The following is a 19,883-nucleotide window of genomic DNA, read 5'->3' on the forward strand; positions in this document are numbered from 1 at the left end:
CAGCTAGGTAACTATACTGACACTTGATGCTTGTCAGTTAAATAAAAGAATACATAAATAGTGGCAGCAACAGCTATGGCCAGTTACCTCTAGGGGAGCTTTTGAAATTGTTTTACCTGAGAATCAATAATGTCAAGTACTTCCTTGATATTGAAAATCAGTAATGTCAAGTACATCACTACTTCTTCTTTCTTACTGCACCACGATCTCCCCTTTTTACACAGCTTCACTGCTTTTAACAGTGAGACTTCACTACTCTGCCTACACCCCACGCAGTCCTCTGAAATATCCCCAAAGCTTATAGCTCTGCTAGTGGTGAACTCTACTAAATGTACTGGATCCTGGTGAGCATGTTTGCAACAGGATGGGGAGGGGCAGAGCAGGCAGGGTTTTCTCATTACCGACAGAATTCTGGAATTCTCCACTGTGGTTTCTAAACTATTAGCTAAGTAGGAGCCTGCCTCTTGGGTTTTAAATAATAATTTAATCTTCAGATTAAAATAATGTCAGAGTTTCCTAACTGAAAGTCTGAGAGCAAGAACTGCAATTCGTTCAATGCTGGCTTTTAATGTTGTAGCAAGCATTAAATATAGGGCCCAATGGTTAAACAGGCGTGGATGTTTCATTCCTTCTTATATTATTCTGGTCAGCCATTCATTGCTCTTTGTTTATAGCAGGTTGGTCCCATCAGCTTTAACAAAGAGTCAAATACAAGGTGCAAGGACAAGAGAAATGCCTGAGCAGGAAATGGCAGGACAGATACAACTATGTGAACATCAGCGCTTGGGAAACAGGACAAAGAACTGGAATAGTATCTTCCTACTCAGGAACACAACTACATCTGTCTCTGTCTCCTGAGCTACCCTTACATCTTTTTTTTCTTTTTTTTTTTTTAATGTGTGTGATGATGGGTAGAGGGCGGAGAATGAGCACAGCAGGACAGAAAGAGAAAGAACTGGGAGAAGAGACTTTTAAAATGGCCCAATGGTTTCTATCCAACTCAGTAAAGGGATGAAAGCTCTAAAGCTTGCGGAAGGAGCCCTGCAGCACCAGCACTCCTACCATCCCAAGCACAGCCAACATCTGCTTGACAAACATTGTTTGAGCATCTACTTTTGCTGCAACATGCACTAAGCCGCTACAGTAAGAAATAAATAACTGTTGCATTGTATTGACAGTTATGCTGTTCTGATGTCTCTGCTAATAATAAAATGTGCGCGCTGAAGATTCTTTTTCTTTCTCAACTGCACAGATACTCAGAGAAATCCTGTCTTGGTCTCTATGTGAATAATAAAATTAGCCAAAGTTCTTAGGCTATCATTTCTTAGCTTGGAATTTTAGGACTCGTAGTTATTTGCTCACAATCTCAAAGTATAAGTTACAAAGCTTGAAGATGTTCTATCAGACAATAACCTCAATGGAAATTAAAGAAAACAGGAATAAATAGAAGTTGTTCAGGCAGCTGAAAGCAGTGAATTCATTTTTTTACTTGATGGATTATCAAGGTTACTCTAGTTATAGTCTCATTCTTTGCACATAAATGGTAAAGTAAGCACCCTTAGATAATTCTTTTCTAGGGATTCTCCCTCCACTGCACCCCCCTCCCCAATACACACATACACACACACACGTATAACATACACACAGAATAGAAGGGGCACTGGGTTTAATTGACTAAAAAAATAACTTGTCTCAAGAATACCAGGACAATTTTGAGTTTCCCTATCTCAGGGACTTTGGTTATTCTGGGCGTCTGTACTCTGAAGAACGGCAATTTGAGGCCTCAAGAATAATCTAGATCTACAATGAGACAACTCAGTTAAATCAATATAAATCCAAGAAGAAGATATGTGTAGAATCTATCAGACTCTTGGGAGACGAAATCTGTCACTGAATTTCCCTCCAAAGAAAGCACAAGGATCCTGGACTACAGACCACAACTGGAGAGGAGCCGATTCTTGCCTGCGTGACTGTGGTCTAATGGAAAATCTTCAGGTATTCCTCAACACACCAGGTTGTATCATAGAGAATCCACTTAATACAGAGAACTCAGCCACTGACAGCAACATTACTGCAGACGTGCTATGATTCAACAGTGGTTGCTCTTTCCCTGTGGCACAGAGTGCTCAAAGTAAGAAGGGTTTCAACTTACCTAGTCACACATCAAATATATTTATGGATATGTGGGGGTGTTTGAAGAGAGACAGAACTAGGTGCAATCAAAATGCACAGTACATTCTTCCTTAAGGGAAAACCAAAAGGGCTGTAAGTAGTTAAAAAGGAAAAGTGGAAGGTATGTTTTGGGTTAGGGGCCATAAGGGAAATTCCATCATTTTATAGCTTTGCAGTTCTTCAGTCTACATTCCTTTATGCCTTACAGCACCCCACTGGCTCCTAATGATGACAATGACAAGGGTCTTGAGATCCTCTTGCTCACTCGTGCAGCTCCTTTCGTATCTCTTACCTACAATCTTGTGGCCTGTGCACAACAAGCATATCTGAAGCCCATGTATTTGATTTTCCGCATGTAAATTTAGGAAGGAAATTTGTGATTCTAGTTTCTATATAGGAATAGACTCTATTCCTAAAGCTCAGAAACAGCTTTTGCAAAACTCAAACCAAGAGACAGGGATTATATTTGCCATGCACATTATATATTTATATCTCAGCAGGTTGGACTGACATCACAGGGCACATACCTTCTACTAGTGTATTTGTAACAGTCATTATACTGTTGATTCTGTCCTTCCGCCCATAGGAGGCTAGTTGATCCATGGAAACTAAAAGAGATCCAGGGCCTTTCTTCTTAATTTCCACCTCAGTTGTAGCCTAAAAAAAAAAAAAAAAAAAAGAAGCAAATAGAGTGAGTTAAGTCTATAAATGTTAATCTGGGCCTTACCTGATAGACAGCCCAGTATGTGATCTTCATTATGGCTTTTAACTTTGATTCTACAGTCCTATTCACTTCAAGAAGTAGAATGAAATGAATTGGCCATAGTTCATCCTTATTTCTGTGGATGATATGGCCAAGTCATTTAAGTCTGTGTGAATCTACAACGAACCCAACGATCTGGCTGTGCCCAAACATCTCACCCGGTTCATTCCAAGCATAGACTATAAAGACCAGATCCTCTAGGGATACTGCTGTCAGAAGCAGACCCTGAGTTTTCTGGTCCTAATCTCATATTCACAATAGTTGGCTAGAATTGGTTCACGTGATAAAGTACATCAAATTTACTTCTATTTGAAATTTCATGAAGGTCACGTTTCTGATCACACTGAGTATTACAGATGCTGTTTCTTCCCTGAGTAGGAGCACCATTATTCTAATAAACTGCCCCTTCCATATGCCAAACCTGGGCCTAGCCGAACATTAGCAAGTGGAAGTTCTGCTCCAAATCTACTACATGCCATTATAAGAAGGTATAGAAAGGTTTTGCTATCTTAATTAAATATATTGTAACATATGTTTATCTTGCCCTTTCACAATTTTATGAGTTAACCTGCAATATTCAAATTCCCAATGAAAAAATGGCAGAAAATATCATCAGACTGTTATAAAAAAATATTATTACATGTTCCACCCTGGGTAATAACTGGTTTGAAAGATTACAGGAAAGGGTTTCTTAATGTCCCTGACTTAACATTCCTGCGACTATTCTATGTCAGTTCAGGCTTAGTGGAGTGGCTTAAAACCTAACTCTTTAGTAACCATGTTGTTCACTGTACCATATCACCCATGTAAACTCAGCTCTTCCTTCTAAGATGGTGAAGGTAAGAGGACAGAAACAATCACCAGCCCTCAGAGGACGGGGAGATTGTATGAGGCTGGAAAAGCATATGTCTGATAAGTAAGAGAATGATCCTAGCTGTTTTAAAGAAAATAATTACCTCTAGAGAGCTACATCAAAAAGTCCATCTGTCCTATACATCTTCAGATTTTAAGGACTAAACAGAAGAAAGTTCCTAGCAGATTATGATTTTATCAAACTGTTTCATTAGCCTGAAGTCCCAGCCACTCAGGTAGCAGAGGCGACATGATTGTGTGAGCCCAGGAGTTAGAGACCATCCTGGGCAACACAGAGAGACCTCATCTCAAAAAGGAAAAAAAAAAAGTGCTTCATCAAACTGTTTCACTGATTCAGATTTGGATCACCTTGGAGTATTGTTTGTTTTAGCAAACCTACAGAAGAAATGCAAGACACAAAATAACCGATTTGCCTGGGAATTCCTTGCTGCATTATTATACTAACCTCTGTGTATATAAGAATGACTTGTGGTGGTGGCTATGGGAAGAGGCTTCTCTGCCTGTGGCGAATGGAGGGAAGAGTGGGAAGGACTTAGTATTGTGGTTGGAGTGCCAGCATGGCTGCAGAATAGAACATCAGGCAAATCTCTAAGGTTTTTTATTATTTTTTTTTTTGAAAGAGTCTGCTCTGTCACCCAGGGAGTGCAGTGGCATGATCTCAGCTTACTGCAACCTCTGCTTCCTAGGTTCAAGCAATTCTCCCACCTCAGCCTCCTGAGTAGCTGGGATTCCAGGCATGCACAGGCATACCTGGCTGATTTTTGTATTTTTAGTAAAGATGGGGTTTTGCCATGTTTGTCCAGGCTGGTCTGGAATTTCTGGCCTTAAGTGATCCTCCCACTTCAGCCTCCAGAAGTGCTGGGATTACAGGCATGAGCCACCATGCCCAGCTAAAATTTAATTTTACTTAAACAAATACTTATTGAGTGCTAAGTAGTATGGATACAGTGGTGAACAAGACATACAACATGGTCTCTGTCCTCTTGACAGGTTTTGCTATGTTGTTCAGGTTGGTATCAAACTCCTGGCCTCGGTGATCCACCCACCTTGGTCTCCCAAAGTGCTAAGAAATCTCTAAGGTTTTTTTCTCCAATACTTGGCTTCCAGACATCTCTGGAACCACCTGGGACCTGGGGGAACTTGGTGCCCTGAAGGGGAGGACACAAACCTGGCTGGCTTCATCACCTGCTGACTGTAGAGCTCTAGGGCCTTGAGTGAACACAGGTGGCAGCCTTGTAGTGGTTACAGCAGGCCTTGGGCAAGACCTTGTGCTGTGCTGACTTCAAGTATGACCCAGCAGTCCCAGTAGTAATGGCCACAGAGGTGCTTACATCAACATACCCCAGTTCCAGGTGGCTCAGCACAGAGAAAAAGACTCCATTTGTTCAGAAGAAAGTAAGAGAAAAGAGCAAGTCTCTGCCTGGTAATCCAGAGAATTCTTCCAGATTTTTCTTATCCAAGACCACCAAGGTGGTACTTCTATGAATCTGCAAAAACCACAGCATTATTGGGCGTGGGGCCCAAGTTCCTTCGACTACCTGGAAAGCCTTCTTAAGAAGGACAGGCACAAACAAGCCCAGATTGCAAAGACTGTAATAAATACCTAGCTTGTCAATGCCCAAATACCAACAAATATCTACAAGCATCAAGATCCTGCAGGAGAACATGGTCTCACCAAAAGAACTAAATAAGGTACCAGGGACCAATCTTGGAGAAACAGAGATATGTGACCTTTCAGACAGATAATTCAAAAGAGCTGTGTTGAAGAAATGCAAGGAAATTCAAGAAAACACAGAGAAGGAATTCAGCATTCTATCAGATAAATTTAGGAAAGAGATTGAAATAATTAAAAACAATCAAGCAGAAATTCTACAGTTGGAAAATGCAACGGAATACTAAAGAATGCAATAGAATCTCTTAACAACAGAATTGATCAGGCAGAAGAAAGAATTAGTGAGCTTGAAGACAGGCTATTTGAAAATACTCGAGACAAAAGAAAAAAGAACAAAAAAGAACAAAGCACACCTGTAAGATCTAGCAAGTAGCCTCAAAAGCAAAAATCTAAGGGTTATTGGCCTTAAAGAGGACATAGAGAAAGAGATAAGGATAGAAAGTTCATTCAAAGGAATAATTGCAGACAATTTTCCAAACATAGAGAAAGATATCAATATTTAAGTACAAGGTTATAGAACACCAAGCAAATTTAACCAAAAGAAGACTACCTCAAGGCATCTAATAACCAAATACCCAAAAGTCAAGGATAAAGAAAGGACCCTAAAAGCAGCAAGAGAAAAGAAAACAACAACAAAAACATACAATGAAGCACCAATAAATCTAGCAGCAGGCCTTCAGTGAAACCCTTACAGGCTAGAGAAAGTAGTAATGATATATTTAAAGTGCTGAAAGAAAAAAACTTTAGAGCACTATATCCAGCAAAATCATCCTTCAAGCATGAGGGATAAATACTTTCCCAGACAAACAAAAGCTGAGGGATTTTATCAACACCAGACCTGTCCTACAGGAAATGCTAAAAGGAGTTGTTCCATCTGAAATAAAAGTATGTTAATGGCAATAAGAGATCATCTGAAGATACAAAACTCAGTGGTAGTAGTAAGCATACAGAAAACACAGAATATTGTAACACTGTAATTGTGGCATGTAAACTCCCACATGCCACAATTATACAGTGTTACAATATTCTGTGTTTTTACCTGAAGTAAAAAGACTAAATGATAAACCAATAAAAATAATAACAACTTTTTAAGACATAGACAGTACAATAAAACATAAAGAAAAACAACAAAAAGTTAAAAAGCAGAGGGATGAAGTTAAAGTGTACAGTTTTTATTAGTTTTCTTTTTGCATGTTTGTTTATGCAATCAGTGTTGAGCTGTCATCAGTTTAAAATAATGGGTTATGCCGGACGTGGTGGCTCACACCTGTAATCCCAGCACTTTGGGAGGCTGAGCCGGGCGGACCACCTGAGATCGGAAGTTCAAGACCAGCCTGACCAACATGGGAAACCTCATCTCTACTAAAAATACAAAATTAGCTGTGTGTGGTGGCGCATGCCTGTAATCTCAGCTACTCAGGAGGCTGAGGCAGGAGAATTGCTTGAACCCAGGAGGCGGAGGTTGCAATGAGCCAAGATCATGCCATTGAACTCCAGCCTGGGCAATAAGAGTGAAACACCACCTCAAAAAATAAATTAATAAAAATAAAACAAAAAAAAATGGGTTATAAGACATCAATAGTATTTGCAAGCCTCATGGTAACCTAAAATTGAAAAACACACAATGGATACACAAAAAATAAACAGCAAGAAATTAAATCATACCCACTAGAGAAAATAACCTTCACTAAAGGGGAGACAAGGAAGGAAGGGAAGAAGTAAAAGAAGACTGTAAAACAATCAGAAAACAAATGACAAAATGGCAGGAGTAAGTCCCTACTTATCAATAATAAAACTAAATGTAAATAAACGAAACTCTCCAATAAAAAAACATAGAGTGGCTAAATGGGTGAAAAAACAAGACCCAATGACCTGCTGCCTACAAGAAACACACTTCACCTATAAAGATACACAAACTGAGAATAAAGGGATGTAAAAAGATATTCTGTGCCAATGGAAACCAAAAAAGAGCAGAAGTAGCCATAGAAAAAATAGATTTTAAGACAAAAACTGTAAGAAGAGACAGAGATCGCCATTACATGGTGATAAAGGGGTCAATACAGCAAAAGAATGCAATGATTATATATATACATGCATCCAACACTGGAACACCCAAATACATGAAGCCAGTGTTATTATAGTTAAGAGATAGACCTCAGGCCAGGTGCAATTTCTCATGCCTGTAATCCTAGCACTTTGGGAGTTCCAGTTGGGTGGGTTTCTGGAGCCCAGGAGTTTGAGAAATATGGGAAAATCATCTATACAAAAAATACAAAAATTAGCCAGGCATGGTGGTACACACCTATAATCCAAGCTAATCAGAGGCCTGAGGTAGGAGGATCACTTGAGCCTGTAAAGTCAAGGCTGCAGTGGGCTGAGATCACACCACTGTATTCCAGCCTGGATGATAGAGCAACACCTTGCCTCAAAGAGAGAGACACAGAGAGAGATACCTCAATACAATAATAGTTGGAAACTTCAACAACCCACTTTCCGCACTGGACAGATCTCCCAGACAGAAACTCAACAAAGAACTGGACTTAATCTGCACTAAAAATGACCTAATAGAACAAATGGACTTAATAGATATTTACAGAATATTTCATCCAAAGGCTACAGAATACACATCTTCTTAGCACATGGATCATTTTCAAGGATAGACCATATGTTAGGTCATAAATAAGTCTTAAAACATTCAAAAAATTTAAAATATCAAGTATCCTAGACCATAATATCAAGCATCTTTGAATAAAACTAGAAATCGATGAGAAGAATTTTGGAAATGATACAAACATATGGAAATTAAATATGCTCCTGAATGACCAGTGGGTCAGTCAATGAAGAAATTAAGAAGGAAACTGAAAAGTTTCTTGAAACAAATAACAGAAACACAACATACCAAAACCTGTGGGATACAGTGCAGGCAGTACTAAGAGGGAAGTTTACAGCTATCAGCACCTACATTGAAAAAGAAGAAAAACTTCAAATTAATAAACTAATCATGCATCTTAAAGAACCAGAAAAGGGCAAACAAAACCCAAAATTCTAAGAAAAGATATAATAAAGATCAGAGCAGAAATAAAGTAATGTGAAATGAAGAAAATACAAAAGATCAATGAAACAAGAAGTTGGTTTTTTGGAAAGATAAACAAAATTGACAAAACCTTAGCCAGAGTAATGAAGAAAAAAAGGGTGAAGAACCAAATAAATAAAATCAGATATGAAAAAGGAAACATTACAACTGATTCCACAGAAATTGAAAGTAGCACTAGTGGTTACTATGAGCAATTACATGCCAATAAACTGGAAAATCTAGAGAAAGTGAATAAATTTCTAGACACATTCGACCTACCAAAACTGAACCATGAAGATATCCAAAACCTGAACAGACCATTAACAAGTAACAAGATGGAAGCCGTAATAAAAAGCCACTTAGTAAAGAAAAACCCAGGACCTGATGGTTTCATTGCTGAGTTCTAACCAACATTTAAAGAAGAACTAATGCCAACCCTATTCAAACTGTTCTGAAAAATAGAGGAGGACAGAATACTTCCAAACTCATTCTACAAGGCCAGTATTACTCTGACACTAAAACCAGACAAAGCAATATATTAAAAAAAGAAAACAACAGGCTAATATCTCTGATGAATACTGATGCAAAAACAACTTTCCGAAAAAACCAACAAAATAATAGCAAATCAAGTTCAAGAACACATTAAAAATGTCATTCATCATGATCAAGTGGAATTTATCCCTGGGATGCATGAATGATTCAATATATGCAAATTAATCAATGTGACACATCATATCAACAGAATAAAGAACAAAAAACATATGATCATTTCAATTGATGTTGAAAAAGTACTTTATAAAATTCAACATCCTTTATGGTTAAAAACCCTCAAAAAACTAGGTATAGAAGGAAAATACCTCAACATAAAAGCTGTATGTGACAGACCCTCAGCTAATATTATACTGAATGGGTAAAAACTGAAAGCCTTTCCTCTAAGATCTGGAACACAACAAGGATGCTTACTTTCACCGCCATTATTCAACATAGTACTGGAAGTCCTAGTTAGAGCAACTGGACGAGAAAAAGAAATAAAAGGGCATCCAAATTGGAAAGGAGGAAGACAAAGTATCCTTGTTTACAGATGACATAATTTTATAGTTGGAAAAACCCAAAGATTTCACCAGAAAACTCTTAGAACTGATACATTCAGCAAAGTTGCAAGACATAAAATCAACATATGAAAACCAGTAGCATTTCTATATGCTGAGTGAACAATCTGAAAAAGAAATTTTAAAAAGTAATCTTATTTACAAAAGCCACAAATAAAATTAAATACCTAGGAATTAACGAAAGAAATGAAACATCTCTACAAAGAAAATTATAAAACACTCATGAAAGAAATTAAAGAGGATGCTAAAAACTACTTTTGATATACCGAACTTCATTAAAATTAAACATTCTTATATCTGACTTGTATTTGGAACACATGAAAAACTAACAATAATAAAAAGACAAACAACCCAGTCAAAAAATGAGCTAAAGATTTGAATAAACAAGTCATTAAAGAGGATGTATGACAAACCAAAAAACATAGGAAAAGATACTCATCATCATTAGTCATCAGGAAATGCAAATTAATGGCACAATAAAACAACATTTTATATGCATTAAAATGCTAAACTCAAAGACTAACAACAGCAAGTTTGGCTAGAATGTGGAGCAAGTGGAACCCTAATACACTGTTGGTGGGATAAAAAAATGGTGCAACTATTCTGATGAACTGTTTGGCAGTTTCTTATAAATTAAACATACATTTACCATATAACCCGGGAATTTCATGCTGATGTATCTACCCAATATAAATGAAAACATTTATGTACTAAAAGAGTTTTATAAGAATGCTCATAGCAAGCTTATTCACACTAGTTGCAAACTGGGAGCAACTTGAATGTCCATCAACAGGAGAATGAATAAACAAATTGGGGTTTGTTTATACAATGAAATACCATTCAGCAATAACAAGGAATGAACCACTGATATATAAAACATGAACATGTCTCAAAAACAAAAGCATTTTGTGGAGTGAAAGCACTCAAATACAAATACATATTTGTATGAGTCCACACATACAAAAGAAAACAAATCTATCTATAGTGATATGAGTCAGAAGTGGTTGCCTGGAGTGGAAGGAACTGGTTAAAAGAGGTAGGAGAGTACTTTTTAGGAGAGTCTTGTGGTAATGATGGGTTTAGGGGATGATCCTCAAGTGGTCAGATAACTCCTTCTCCACCGCCTTTTTAGCCACAACTTTGGTTAACTCTTGGGTGAGGCTTACCCAATCAATATCCTACTGCAATTTGATTATGCAGTAGAATTCTTTTGAGAAGGAATATGGAATGCAGAGTGTAAAAATATGTATAAAATATTATCTGTATTGTGGAAATGAAGATCAACCAGATGAGAAAAGCAAAGGCTATTCATTTAGACCTTGCTATACCGAGGGAGTCAGCCACCATCACTGCCACTTGTGTTCTGGCAGAGACTTAAAGGCAGGCAGAGGAATGGCAAAGATTTATAGGTGAGAAAAAGGAAGGCTTCAAATGTGGCTTGATTGGAGGCTGTTGGCATTGGGAAGCTGTAGGCAAGGTAACAAGAAGTGGGACAACTCATGTGATTGGTTGAGGGTGCATGTTTTGCTCTCTCTGGTTAAACCTCAGTTGAAAATAAGAACAAAAATTAAGGAAAACTGTGAGTTGTTAATCAAGTCCTGCCCATTTGGGAACTTTTTTTCTCTTTTTTTGAAACAGGATATTGCTCTGTTGCCTAGGCTGGAGTACAGTGATGTGATCACAGCTCACTGCAGTCTTGACCACCCAGGCTCAAGTGATCCTCCCATCTCAGCCTCCCAAGTAGCTGGGACTACAGGTGCATGTCACCATACCCTACTAATTTTTAATTTTTTTTTTGTAGAGACGAGGTCTCACTGTGTTGCCTAGGCTAGTCTCAAACTCCTGGGTTCAAGAGATTTTCCTGCCTTAGCCTCCCAAGGTGTTGGGATTACAGGTATGAGCCACAATGCCTGGCTCCCATTAGGGGACTACTGTCACAGAAATTATTACTTAGCTTTCTGGATTGTCATCAGAGATAGCAACCTGGCTTCCTGCAAGTTTGACTTATTTCTTGGACTGTTCATTGTAGATAAGGGGGTAGATTCTTGGGCAGGTCACGGGTCAATGTTCTATTTTTATATATGGTTTAGTCATTGACCATTTGTAGACGTCTCATGGTATTCATCAAAATAGGCTGATTCATAGAGAGAGAGAGGGCAAACATATATTCATCAGTGTTAACATGACACAAACTAAAATTGTCTATGAAGGACATCACTAAAAGTGCTGAGAGGAGGCTAAGATGGTGTCTGGAGAACAATATATATGTACTACTAGGAAAATCTAATCTGTTAAAGTCAGAGTATAACAAGAGGGGTGGGCAGGCCTTCTTCCCTAAGTGAGGTTTTGAAAGCTGGGATTTAAGGGCTAGGTTCTTGGCTCTTTCTTTCTTTCTTTTTTTTTTTTTTTGGAGACAGAATCTCCCTCTGTCACCCAGGCTGTAGTAAAGTGGCAAAATCTTGGCTCACTGCAACCTACGCCTCCTGGGCTCAAGCAATTCTCCTGCTTCAGCCTCCTGAGTAACCGGGATTACAGGCGCCTGCCACCACCCATGCCTAATTTTCATATTTTAGTAGAGACAGTGTTTCACCATGTTGGCCAAGCTGGTCTCGAACTCCTGATCTCAGATGATCCACCTGCCTCGGCTTCCCAAAGTGCTGGGATTACAGGTGTGAACCACTGTACCCGGCCTCTTGGCTATTCTTTCTTTCACTATGGAAAAAATTGAGCTAAAATACACACAATATAAAATTCATCATTTTAGCCATTTTAAAGCATACAATTTAGTGGCTTTTATTATATTCACAATGTTGTACAATCATCACCACAACTTAATCCAGAACATTTCCACCACACCAAAGAGACACAGTACCTGTTAGCAATCATTCACAATTCACCTCTCTAGCTCCTTGCAACTAAGAATCTGATCTGTCTTTACAGGTTTGCCTCTTCTAGACATTTCCTATAAATGGAATTACATACTATGTGGCCTTTTGTGCCTGGTTGCTTTCACTGAACATAATGTTTTCAAGGTTCATCCATGTTGTAGCATGTATTAATACTTCATGCCTTTTTATGGTCAAATAATATTCCATTGTAGAATGTAGCACATTTTATTTTTTCATTCATCAGTAGATGGGCATTTGGGTTGTTTCCACTTTTTTGGCTATCGTGAATAATAATTTCATGTATGGATTTCGATCCAAGATGGCGGAATAGGAATGGCTCTGGAGTGCGGTTCCCAGTGAGAATGCACAGGGTGAGTGATCACCACATTTCCAAATGAGTTGTTACTGCCCACAGACCAGGAGATTCCCGGGCTGAAAAGTGCTACGAGTTTCCAGCACGGCTGTTTCGGCTGGCACAGTGGGTCTCTGCACAAAAACCTCACACAAATCAGGGCGGCCGTTTCAACTGGTGCCTGAAACACTTAGAAAGAGCCGCCCATTCAACTGAAAAAAAGGGGGCTGAAATAGGGAGCCAGGTGATTAGGCTCAGCAGGTTCCACCCCAACAAAGACCAGCAATCTGAAATGCTCTGGATTGAGAGTTTCACAGCCAGTGTAGCTGGACCCAGGATGGTCAATCTCTGTGCGGGGAGGGACGTCTGCCATTACCAAGGCAGTCCACCACTACTGAGGCAGTCTGCCATTATCGAGGCAGTCCACCATTACATAGGCAGTCTGCCATTATTGAGGCAGACCGCCATTACCAAGGCAGTTCTAACTACATCTCTATAAACTAAACCACAATGAAGTTCACAGAGAAGCTTGGTAGACCCCTCAGCAGTTCAGCAACGCCTCTGCTGGCAGACTGTGACTAGGCTATCTCCTAGCTGGGCAGGGCATCTCTGAAAAAAGGCAGCAGCATGTCAGGAACTTATAAATAAAGCCTCAACTTCCCAGGACAGAGCATTTGGGGAAAAAGGCAGTTATGAGTTCTACTGCAGCAGACTTAAATGTACTTCCCCGGCAGCTCTGATTCAAACAATGGGGCTCACAGCTGAGCATTTGAGCTCCTATAAGGGACTGACTGTCTCCTCAAGCAGCTCCCTGACCCCTGTATATCCAAAGAGACACCCCATAAAGGAGAGCTCAGACTGACATCTGGTAGGTATCCTTCTGCGACTAAGGTAACAGAAGAAGCAGCCAGCAGAAACCCTTACTGTTCTGCAGCTACTGCAGGTGATCCCCAGGCAAGCAGGGTTTGGAGTGGACCTCCAGTGGTCCTACAGTCGAGGGACCTGACTGTTAGAAGGAAAACTAAAAAACAGAAAGAAATAACTTCATCATCAACAAAAAGGACGTCCCCTCAGAGATCCCATCCAAAACTCACCAACTACAAAGACCACAGGTAGATAAATCCACAGAGATGGGAAGAAACCAGCACAAAAAAGATGAAAACACCCAAAACCAGAATGCCTCTCCTCTTCCAAGGGATCACAACTCCTTACCTGCAAGGGAACAAAGCTGGATGGAGAATGAGTCTGATGAATTGACAGAAACAGGCTTCAGAATGTGGGTAATAAGAAACTTCTCTGAGCTAAAATAAAATGTTCTAAGCCAATGTAAAGAAACTACAACCTTGAAAAAAGATTTGATGAAATGCTAATGAGAATAAACAGCTTAGAGAAGAATATAAATGACCTGATGGAGATGAAAAACACAACGTAAGAACTTTGCGAAGCATACACAAGTTTCAATAGCTGAATCGACCAAGCAGAAGAAAGGATATCAGAGACTGAAGATCAACTCAATGAAATAAAATGAAAAGGAAAGATTAGAGAAAAAAGAGTGAAAAGAAATGAACAAAGCCTCCGAGAAATATGGGATTATATGAAAAGACCTAATCTACGTTTGATACATGTGCTTGAATGTGACGGAGAGAATGAATCCAAGCTGGAAAACACTCTTCAGGATATTATCAAGGAAAACTTCCCCAGTCTAACAAGCCAGGCCACCATTCAAGTCCAGGAAATACAGAGACCACCACAAAGATACTCCTCAATAAGAGCAACCCCAAGGCACAAAATCGTCATATTCACCAGGGTTGAAATGAAGGAAAAAAATGCTAAGGGCAGCCAGAGAGAAAGGTCGGGTTATCCACAAAGGGAAGCCCATCAGACTCACAGTGGATCTCTCAGCAGAAACCCTACAAGCCAGAAGAGAGTGGGGGCCAATATTCAATATCCTTAAAGAAAAGAACTTTCAACCTAGAATTTCATATCCAGCCAAACTAAGCTTCATAAGCAAAGGAGAAATAAAATCCTTTATGAACAAGAAATTGCTCAGAGATTTTGTCACCACCAGACCTGCCTTACAAGAGCTCCTGAAAGAAGCACTAAACATAGAAAGAAACACCAGTATGAGCCACTCCAAAAATGTACCAAATGGTAAAGAGCATCAACACAATGAAGAAACTGCATCAACTAATGGGCAAAACAGCCAGCTACCATCAAAATGGCAGGATCAAAGTCACACATAACAATATTAACCTTAAATGTAAATGGGCTAAATGCCCCAATCAAAAGACACAGACTGGCAAATTGGATAAAAAGCCAAAACCCATCGGTGTGCTGTATCTAGGAGACCCATCTCACATGCAAGGAGACACATAGGCTCAAAATAAAGGGATGGAGGAAGATTTACCAAGCAAATGGAAAGCAAAACAAGGCAGGAGTTGCAATCCTAGTCTCTGTTAAAATAGACTTTAAACCAACAAAGATCAAAAGAGACAAAGAAGGGCATTACATAATGGTAAAAGGATCAATGCAACAAGAAGAGCTAACAATCCTAAATATATACACACCCAATACAGGAACATCCAGATATATAAAGCAAGTTCTTAACAACCTACAAAGAGACTTAGACTCCCACACAATAATAGTGAGAGATTTTAACACTCCATTGCCAATTTTAGACAGATCAACGAGACAGAAAATTAACAAGGATATCCAGGACTTGAACTCAGATCTGGACCAAGCAAACCTAATAGACATATACAGAATTCTCCACCACAAATTCACAGAATATACATTCTTCTCAGTACTGAATTGTACCTACTCTAAAATCGACCACATCATTGGAAGTAAATCACTCCTCAGCAAATGCAAAAGAATGGAAATCATAACAGTCTCTCAGACCACAGTGCAATCAAACTAGAACTCAGGATTAAGAAACTAACTCAGAACCACACAACTTCATGGAAACTGAACAACTGGCTCTTGAATGTTGACTGGATAAACAATGAAATGAAGGCAGAAATAAAGATGTTCTTCGAAACCAACAAGAATGAAGACACAACATACCAGAATCTCTGGGACACATTTAAAGCAGTGTCTAGAGGAAAGTTTATAGCAATAAATGCCCACATGAGAAGCAAGGAAAGATCTAAAATCGACACCCTATCATCAAAATTGAAAGAGCTAGAGGTGCAAGATCAAAAAAACTCAAAAGCTAGCAGAAGACAAGAAATAACTAAGATCAGAGCATAAGTGAAGAGAGAGGCACAAAAAACCCTTCAAAAAATCAATAAATCCAGGAGCTGTTTTTTTGAAAAGATCAATAAAATAGACAGACTGCTAGCCAGATTAATAAAAAAGAAAAGAGAGAAGAATCAAATAGATGCAATAAAAAATGATAAAGGATATCACCTCTAATTCCATAGAAATACAAACTACCGTCAGAGATTACTACAAACAACTCTATGCACATAAACCAGTAAACCTGGAAGAAATTGATAAATTCCTATACACTTACCCAAGCCTAAATCAGGAAGAAGTCAAAACGATGAATAGACCAATAACAAGGGCTGAAGTTGAGGCAGCAAAACAGCCTACGAAACAAAAAAAGCCCAGGTCCAGGTGGGTTCACAGCTGAATTCTACCAGACATACAAAGAGGAGCTGGTACCACTCCTTCTGAAACTATTCCAAACAATCCAAAAAGAGGGAATCCTTCCCAAATCATTTTATGAGACCAACATCATCCTGATACCAAAACCCGGCAGAGACTCAACAAGAAAAAACTTCAAGCCAATATCCATGATGAACATAGATGCAAAAATCTTCAATAAAATACCAGCAAACTGATTGCAACAGCACATCAAAAAGCTTATCTATCACAGTCAAGTAGGCTTCATCCCGGGGATGCAAGGCTGGTTCAACATACACAAGTCTATAAACATAATCCACCACATAAACATAACCGAAGACAAAAACCACATGATTATCTCAATAGATGAAGAGAAGGCCTTTGACAATATTCAACAGCCCTTTATGCCAAAAACTCTCAATAAACTAGGTATTGATGGAATGTATCTCAAAATAATAAAAGCTATTTACAACAAACCCACAGCCAATATCATACTGAATGGGCAAAAACTGGAAGCATTCCCTTTGAAATCTGGCACTAGACAAGGATGCCCTCTCTCACCACTCCTATTCAATATAGTATTGGAAGTTCTAGCCAGAGCAATTAGGCAAGAAAAAGAAATAAAGCGTATTCAATTAGGAAAGGAGGAAGTCAAATTGTCTCTATTTGCAGATGACGTGATTGTATATTTAGAAGACCCCATCATCTCAGCCCAAAATCTCCTTAAACTGATAAGCAACTTCAGCAAAGTCTTAGGATACCAAATTAATGTGAAGAAATCACAAGCATTTCTATACATCAGTAACAGACTTGAAGAGACCCAAATCAAGAACAAACTGTCATTCACAATTGCTACAAAGAGAATAAAATACCTAGGAATACAAGTAACAAAAGATGTAAAGGACCTCTTCAAGGAGAACTACAAATCACTGCTCAAGGAAATAAGAGAGGACACAAACAGATGGAAAAACATTCCATGCTTATGGTTAGGAAGAAATCAATATAATGAAAATGGCCATACTGCCTAAAGTAATTTATAGATTCAACACTATCCCCATCAAGCTACCTATGACCCTTTTCACAGAACTGGAAAAAACCACCTTAAACTTCATATGGAGCCAAAAGAGAGCCCGCATACCCAAGACAATTCTAAGCAAAAAGAACAAAGCTGGAGGCATCATGCTACCTGACTTCAAACTATACTACAAGGCTACAGTAATCAAAACAGCATGGTATTGGTATCAAAACATAGATATAGACCAATGGAACAGAACAGAGGCCTCAGAGGCAATGCCACACATCTACAACCACCTGATCTTTGACAAACCCGATAAAAACAAGCAATGGGGAAAGGATTCCCTGTTTAATAAATGGTGTTGGGAAAACTGGCTAGCCATGTGCAGAAAGCAGAAACTGGACCCCTTCCTGACACCTTACACTCAAATTAACTCCAGATGGATTAAAGACTTAAACTTAAGACCTAACACTATAAAAACCCTAGAAGAAAACCTAGGCAAAACCATACAGGACATAGGCATAGGCAAGGACTTCATGACTAAAACACCAAAAGCATTGGCAACAAAAGCCAAAATAGACAAATGAGATCTAATTAAACTCCAGAGCTTCTGTACAGCAAAAGAAACAATCATTAGAGTCAATTGGCAACCAACAGAACGGGAAAAAATTTTTGCAATCTACCCATCTGACAAAGGGTTAATATCCAGAATCTACAAAGAACTAAAACAGATTTACAAGAAAAAAACAAACCCATTCAAAAGTGGGTGAAGGATATGAACAGACACTTTTCAAAAGAAGACATTTATGAGGCAAACAAACATATGAAAAAATGCTCATCACCACTGGTCATTAGAGACATGCAAATTAAAACACATTGAGATACCATCTCATGCCAGTTAGAATGGCAATCATTAAAAAATCTGGAGACAACAGATGCTGGAGAGGATGTGGAGAAGCAGGAACACTTTTACCCTGTTGGTGGGAGTGTAAATTAGTTCAACCATTGTGGAAGACAGTGTGGCAATTCCGCAAGGACCTAGAAACAGAAATTCCATTTGACCCAGCAATCCCATTACTGGGTATATACCCAAAGGATTATAAATCATTCCATTATAAAGACAAATGCACACATATGCTCATTGCGGCACTGTTTACAATAGCAAAGACCAACCCAAATGCCCATCGATAACAGACTGGACAAGGAAAATGTGACACATATATACCATGAAATACTATGCAGCCATAAAAAAACGATGAGTTGGTGTCCTTTGTAGGGACATGGATGAATCTGGAAACCATCATTCTCAGCAAACTGACACAAGAACAGAAAATCAAACACCACATGTTCTCACTCATAGGTGGGTGTTGAACAATGAGAACACATGGACACAGGGTGGGGAGCATCACACACTGGGGTCTGTTGTGGGGGAATAGGGGAGGGATAGCAGAGGGTAGGGAGGTTAGGGAAGGATAACATGGGGAGAAATGCTAGATATAGGTGATGGGGGGATAGAGGCAGCAAATCACATTCCCATGTAAGTACCTATGCAATAATCCTGCATATTCTGCACATGTACCCCAGAACCTGAAGTGCAATAATATATGTGTGTGTGCGTGTGTGTGTGTGTATGTGTATATATATGTAAGTGTATATATATATATAAAATAAAATAAATAATTTCATGTACAAGTTTTTTGTGCAACCATACATTTTCAATTTTCTTGGGCATAGACCTAGGAGCAGAATTGCTGGGTCATTTGTTAACTCTGTTTACTTTTTTGAGGAACTGCCAAACTGATTTCCAAGGTGGTTGCACCATCTTTCATTCCTACTGGCAATTTTGGCTACTGTTTCTTTTTAATTTTTTGAGAGGGAGTCTTGCCCCATCTCCCAGGCTGGAGTGCAGTGGTGCAATCTCGGCTCACTGCAACCTCCGCCTCCTGGGTTCAAGTGATTCTCCTGCCTCAGCCTCTCAAGTAGCTGAGATCACAGGCACCCGCCACCATGCATGGCTAATTTTTGTATTTTAGTAGAGACAAGGTTCTATCATGTTGGTCAGGCTGGTCTCAAACTCCTAACTTCAAATGATCCACCTGCCTCGCCCTCCCAAAGTGCTGGTATTACAGGCATGAGCCACTGCACCCGGCCTGGCTACTGTTTCTCATGTTAAATCATAGACAACTAAAGGGAAGAAAATCTGAAGGAGCCTCTCTCCCAGGTAAAGTAGCTTCACTGTCACCTTCTCAAAGTTAGCTTCCACCTAGAATTCTGCTTGGGCTTCTGTGAACTATAACTTTGTTATGGGCTCAGCTGCCCAATTCTCATCACCTGGG

The 19,883-nt window shown here is 39.2% G+C and overlaps 1 protein-coding gene across 13 annotated transcripts in view; it reads right to left on the reverse strand.

Moving 5' to 3' along the window:
* Positions 1-19,883, reverse strand: part of SCN8A (sodium voltage-gated channel alpha subunit 8) — a 211,908-nt gene that overhangs the window by 63,997 nt on the left and 128,028 nt on the right. For all 13 annotated transcript variants that reach the window (XM_032284637.1, XM_032284579.1, XM_032284605.1 and 10 more), the window contains one exon: positions 2,700-2,829. In XM_032284637.1, coding sequence (XP_032140528.1) covers positions 2,700-2,829 — 130 coding nt within the window. The remainder of the gene's footprint in view (positions 1-2,699; positions 2,830-19,883) is intronic.

Source organism: Sapajus apella, unplaced genomic scaffold (assembly GCF_009761245.1).
Source record: "Sapajus apella isolate SASKATOON/1434 unplaced genomic scaffold, GSC_monkey_1.0 scaffold2, whole genome shotgun sequence".
NCBI classification, from domain to species: Eukaryota; Metazoa; Chordata; class Mammalia; order Primates; family Cebidae; genus Sapajus; species Sapajus apella.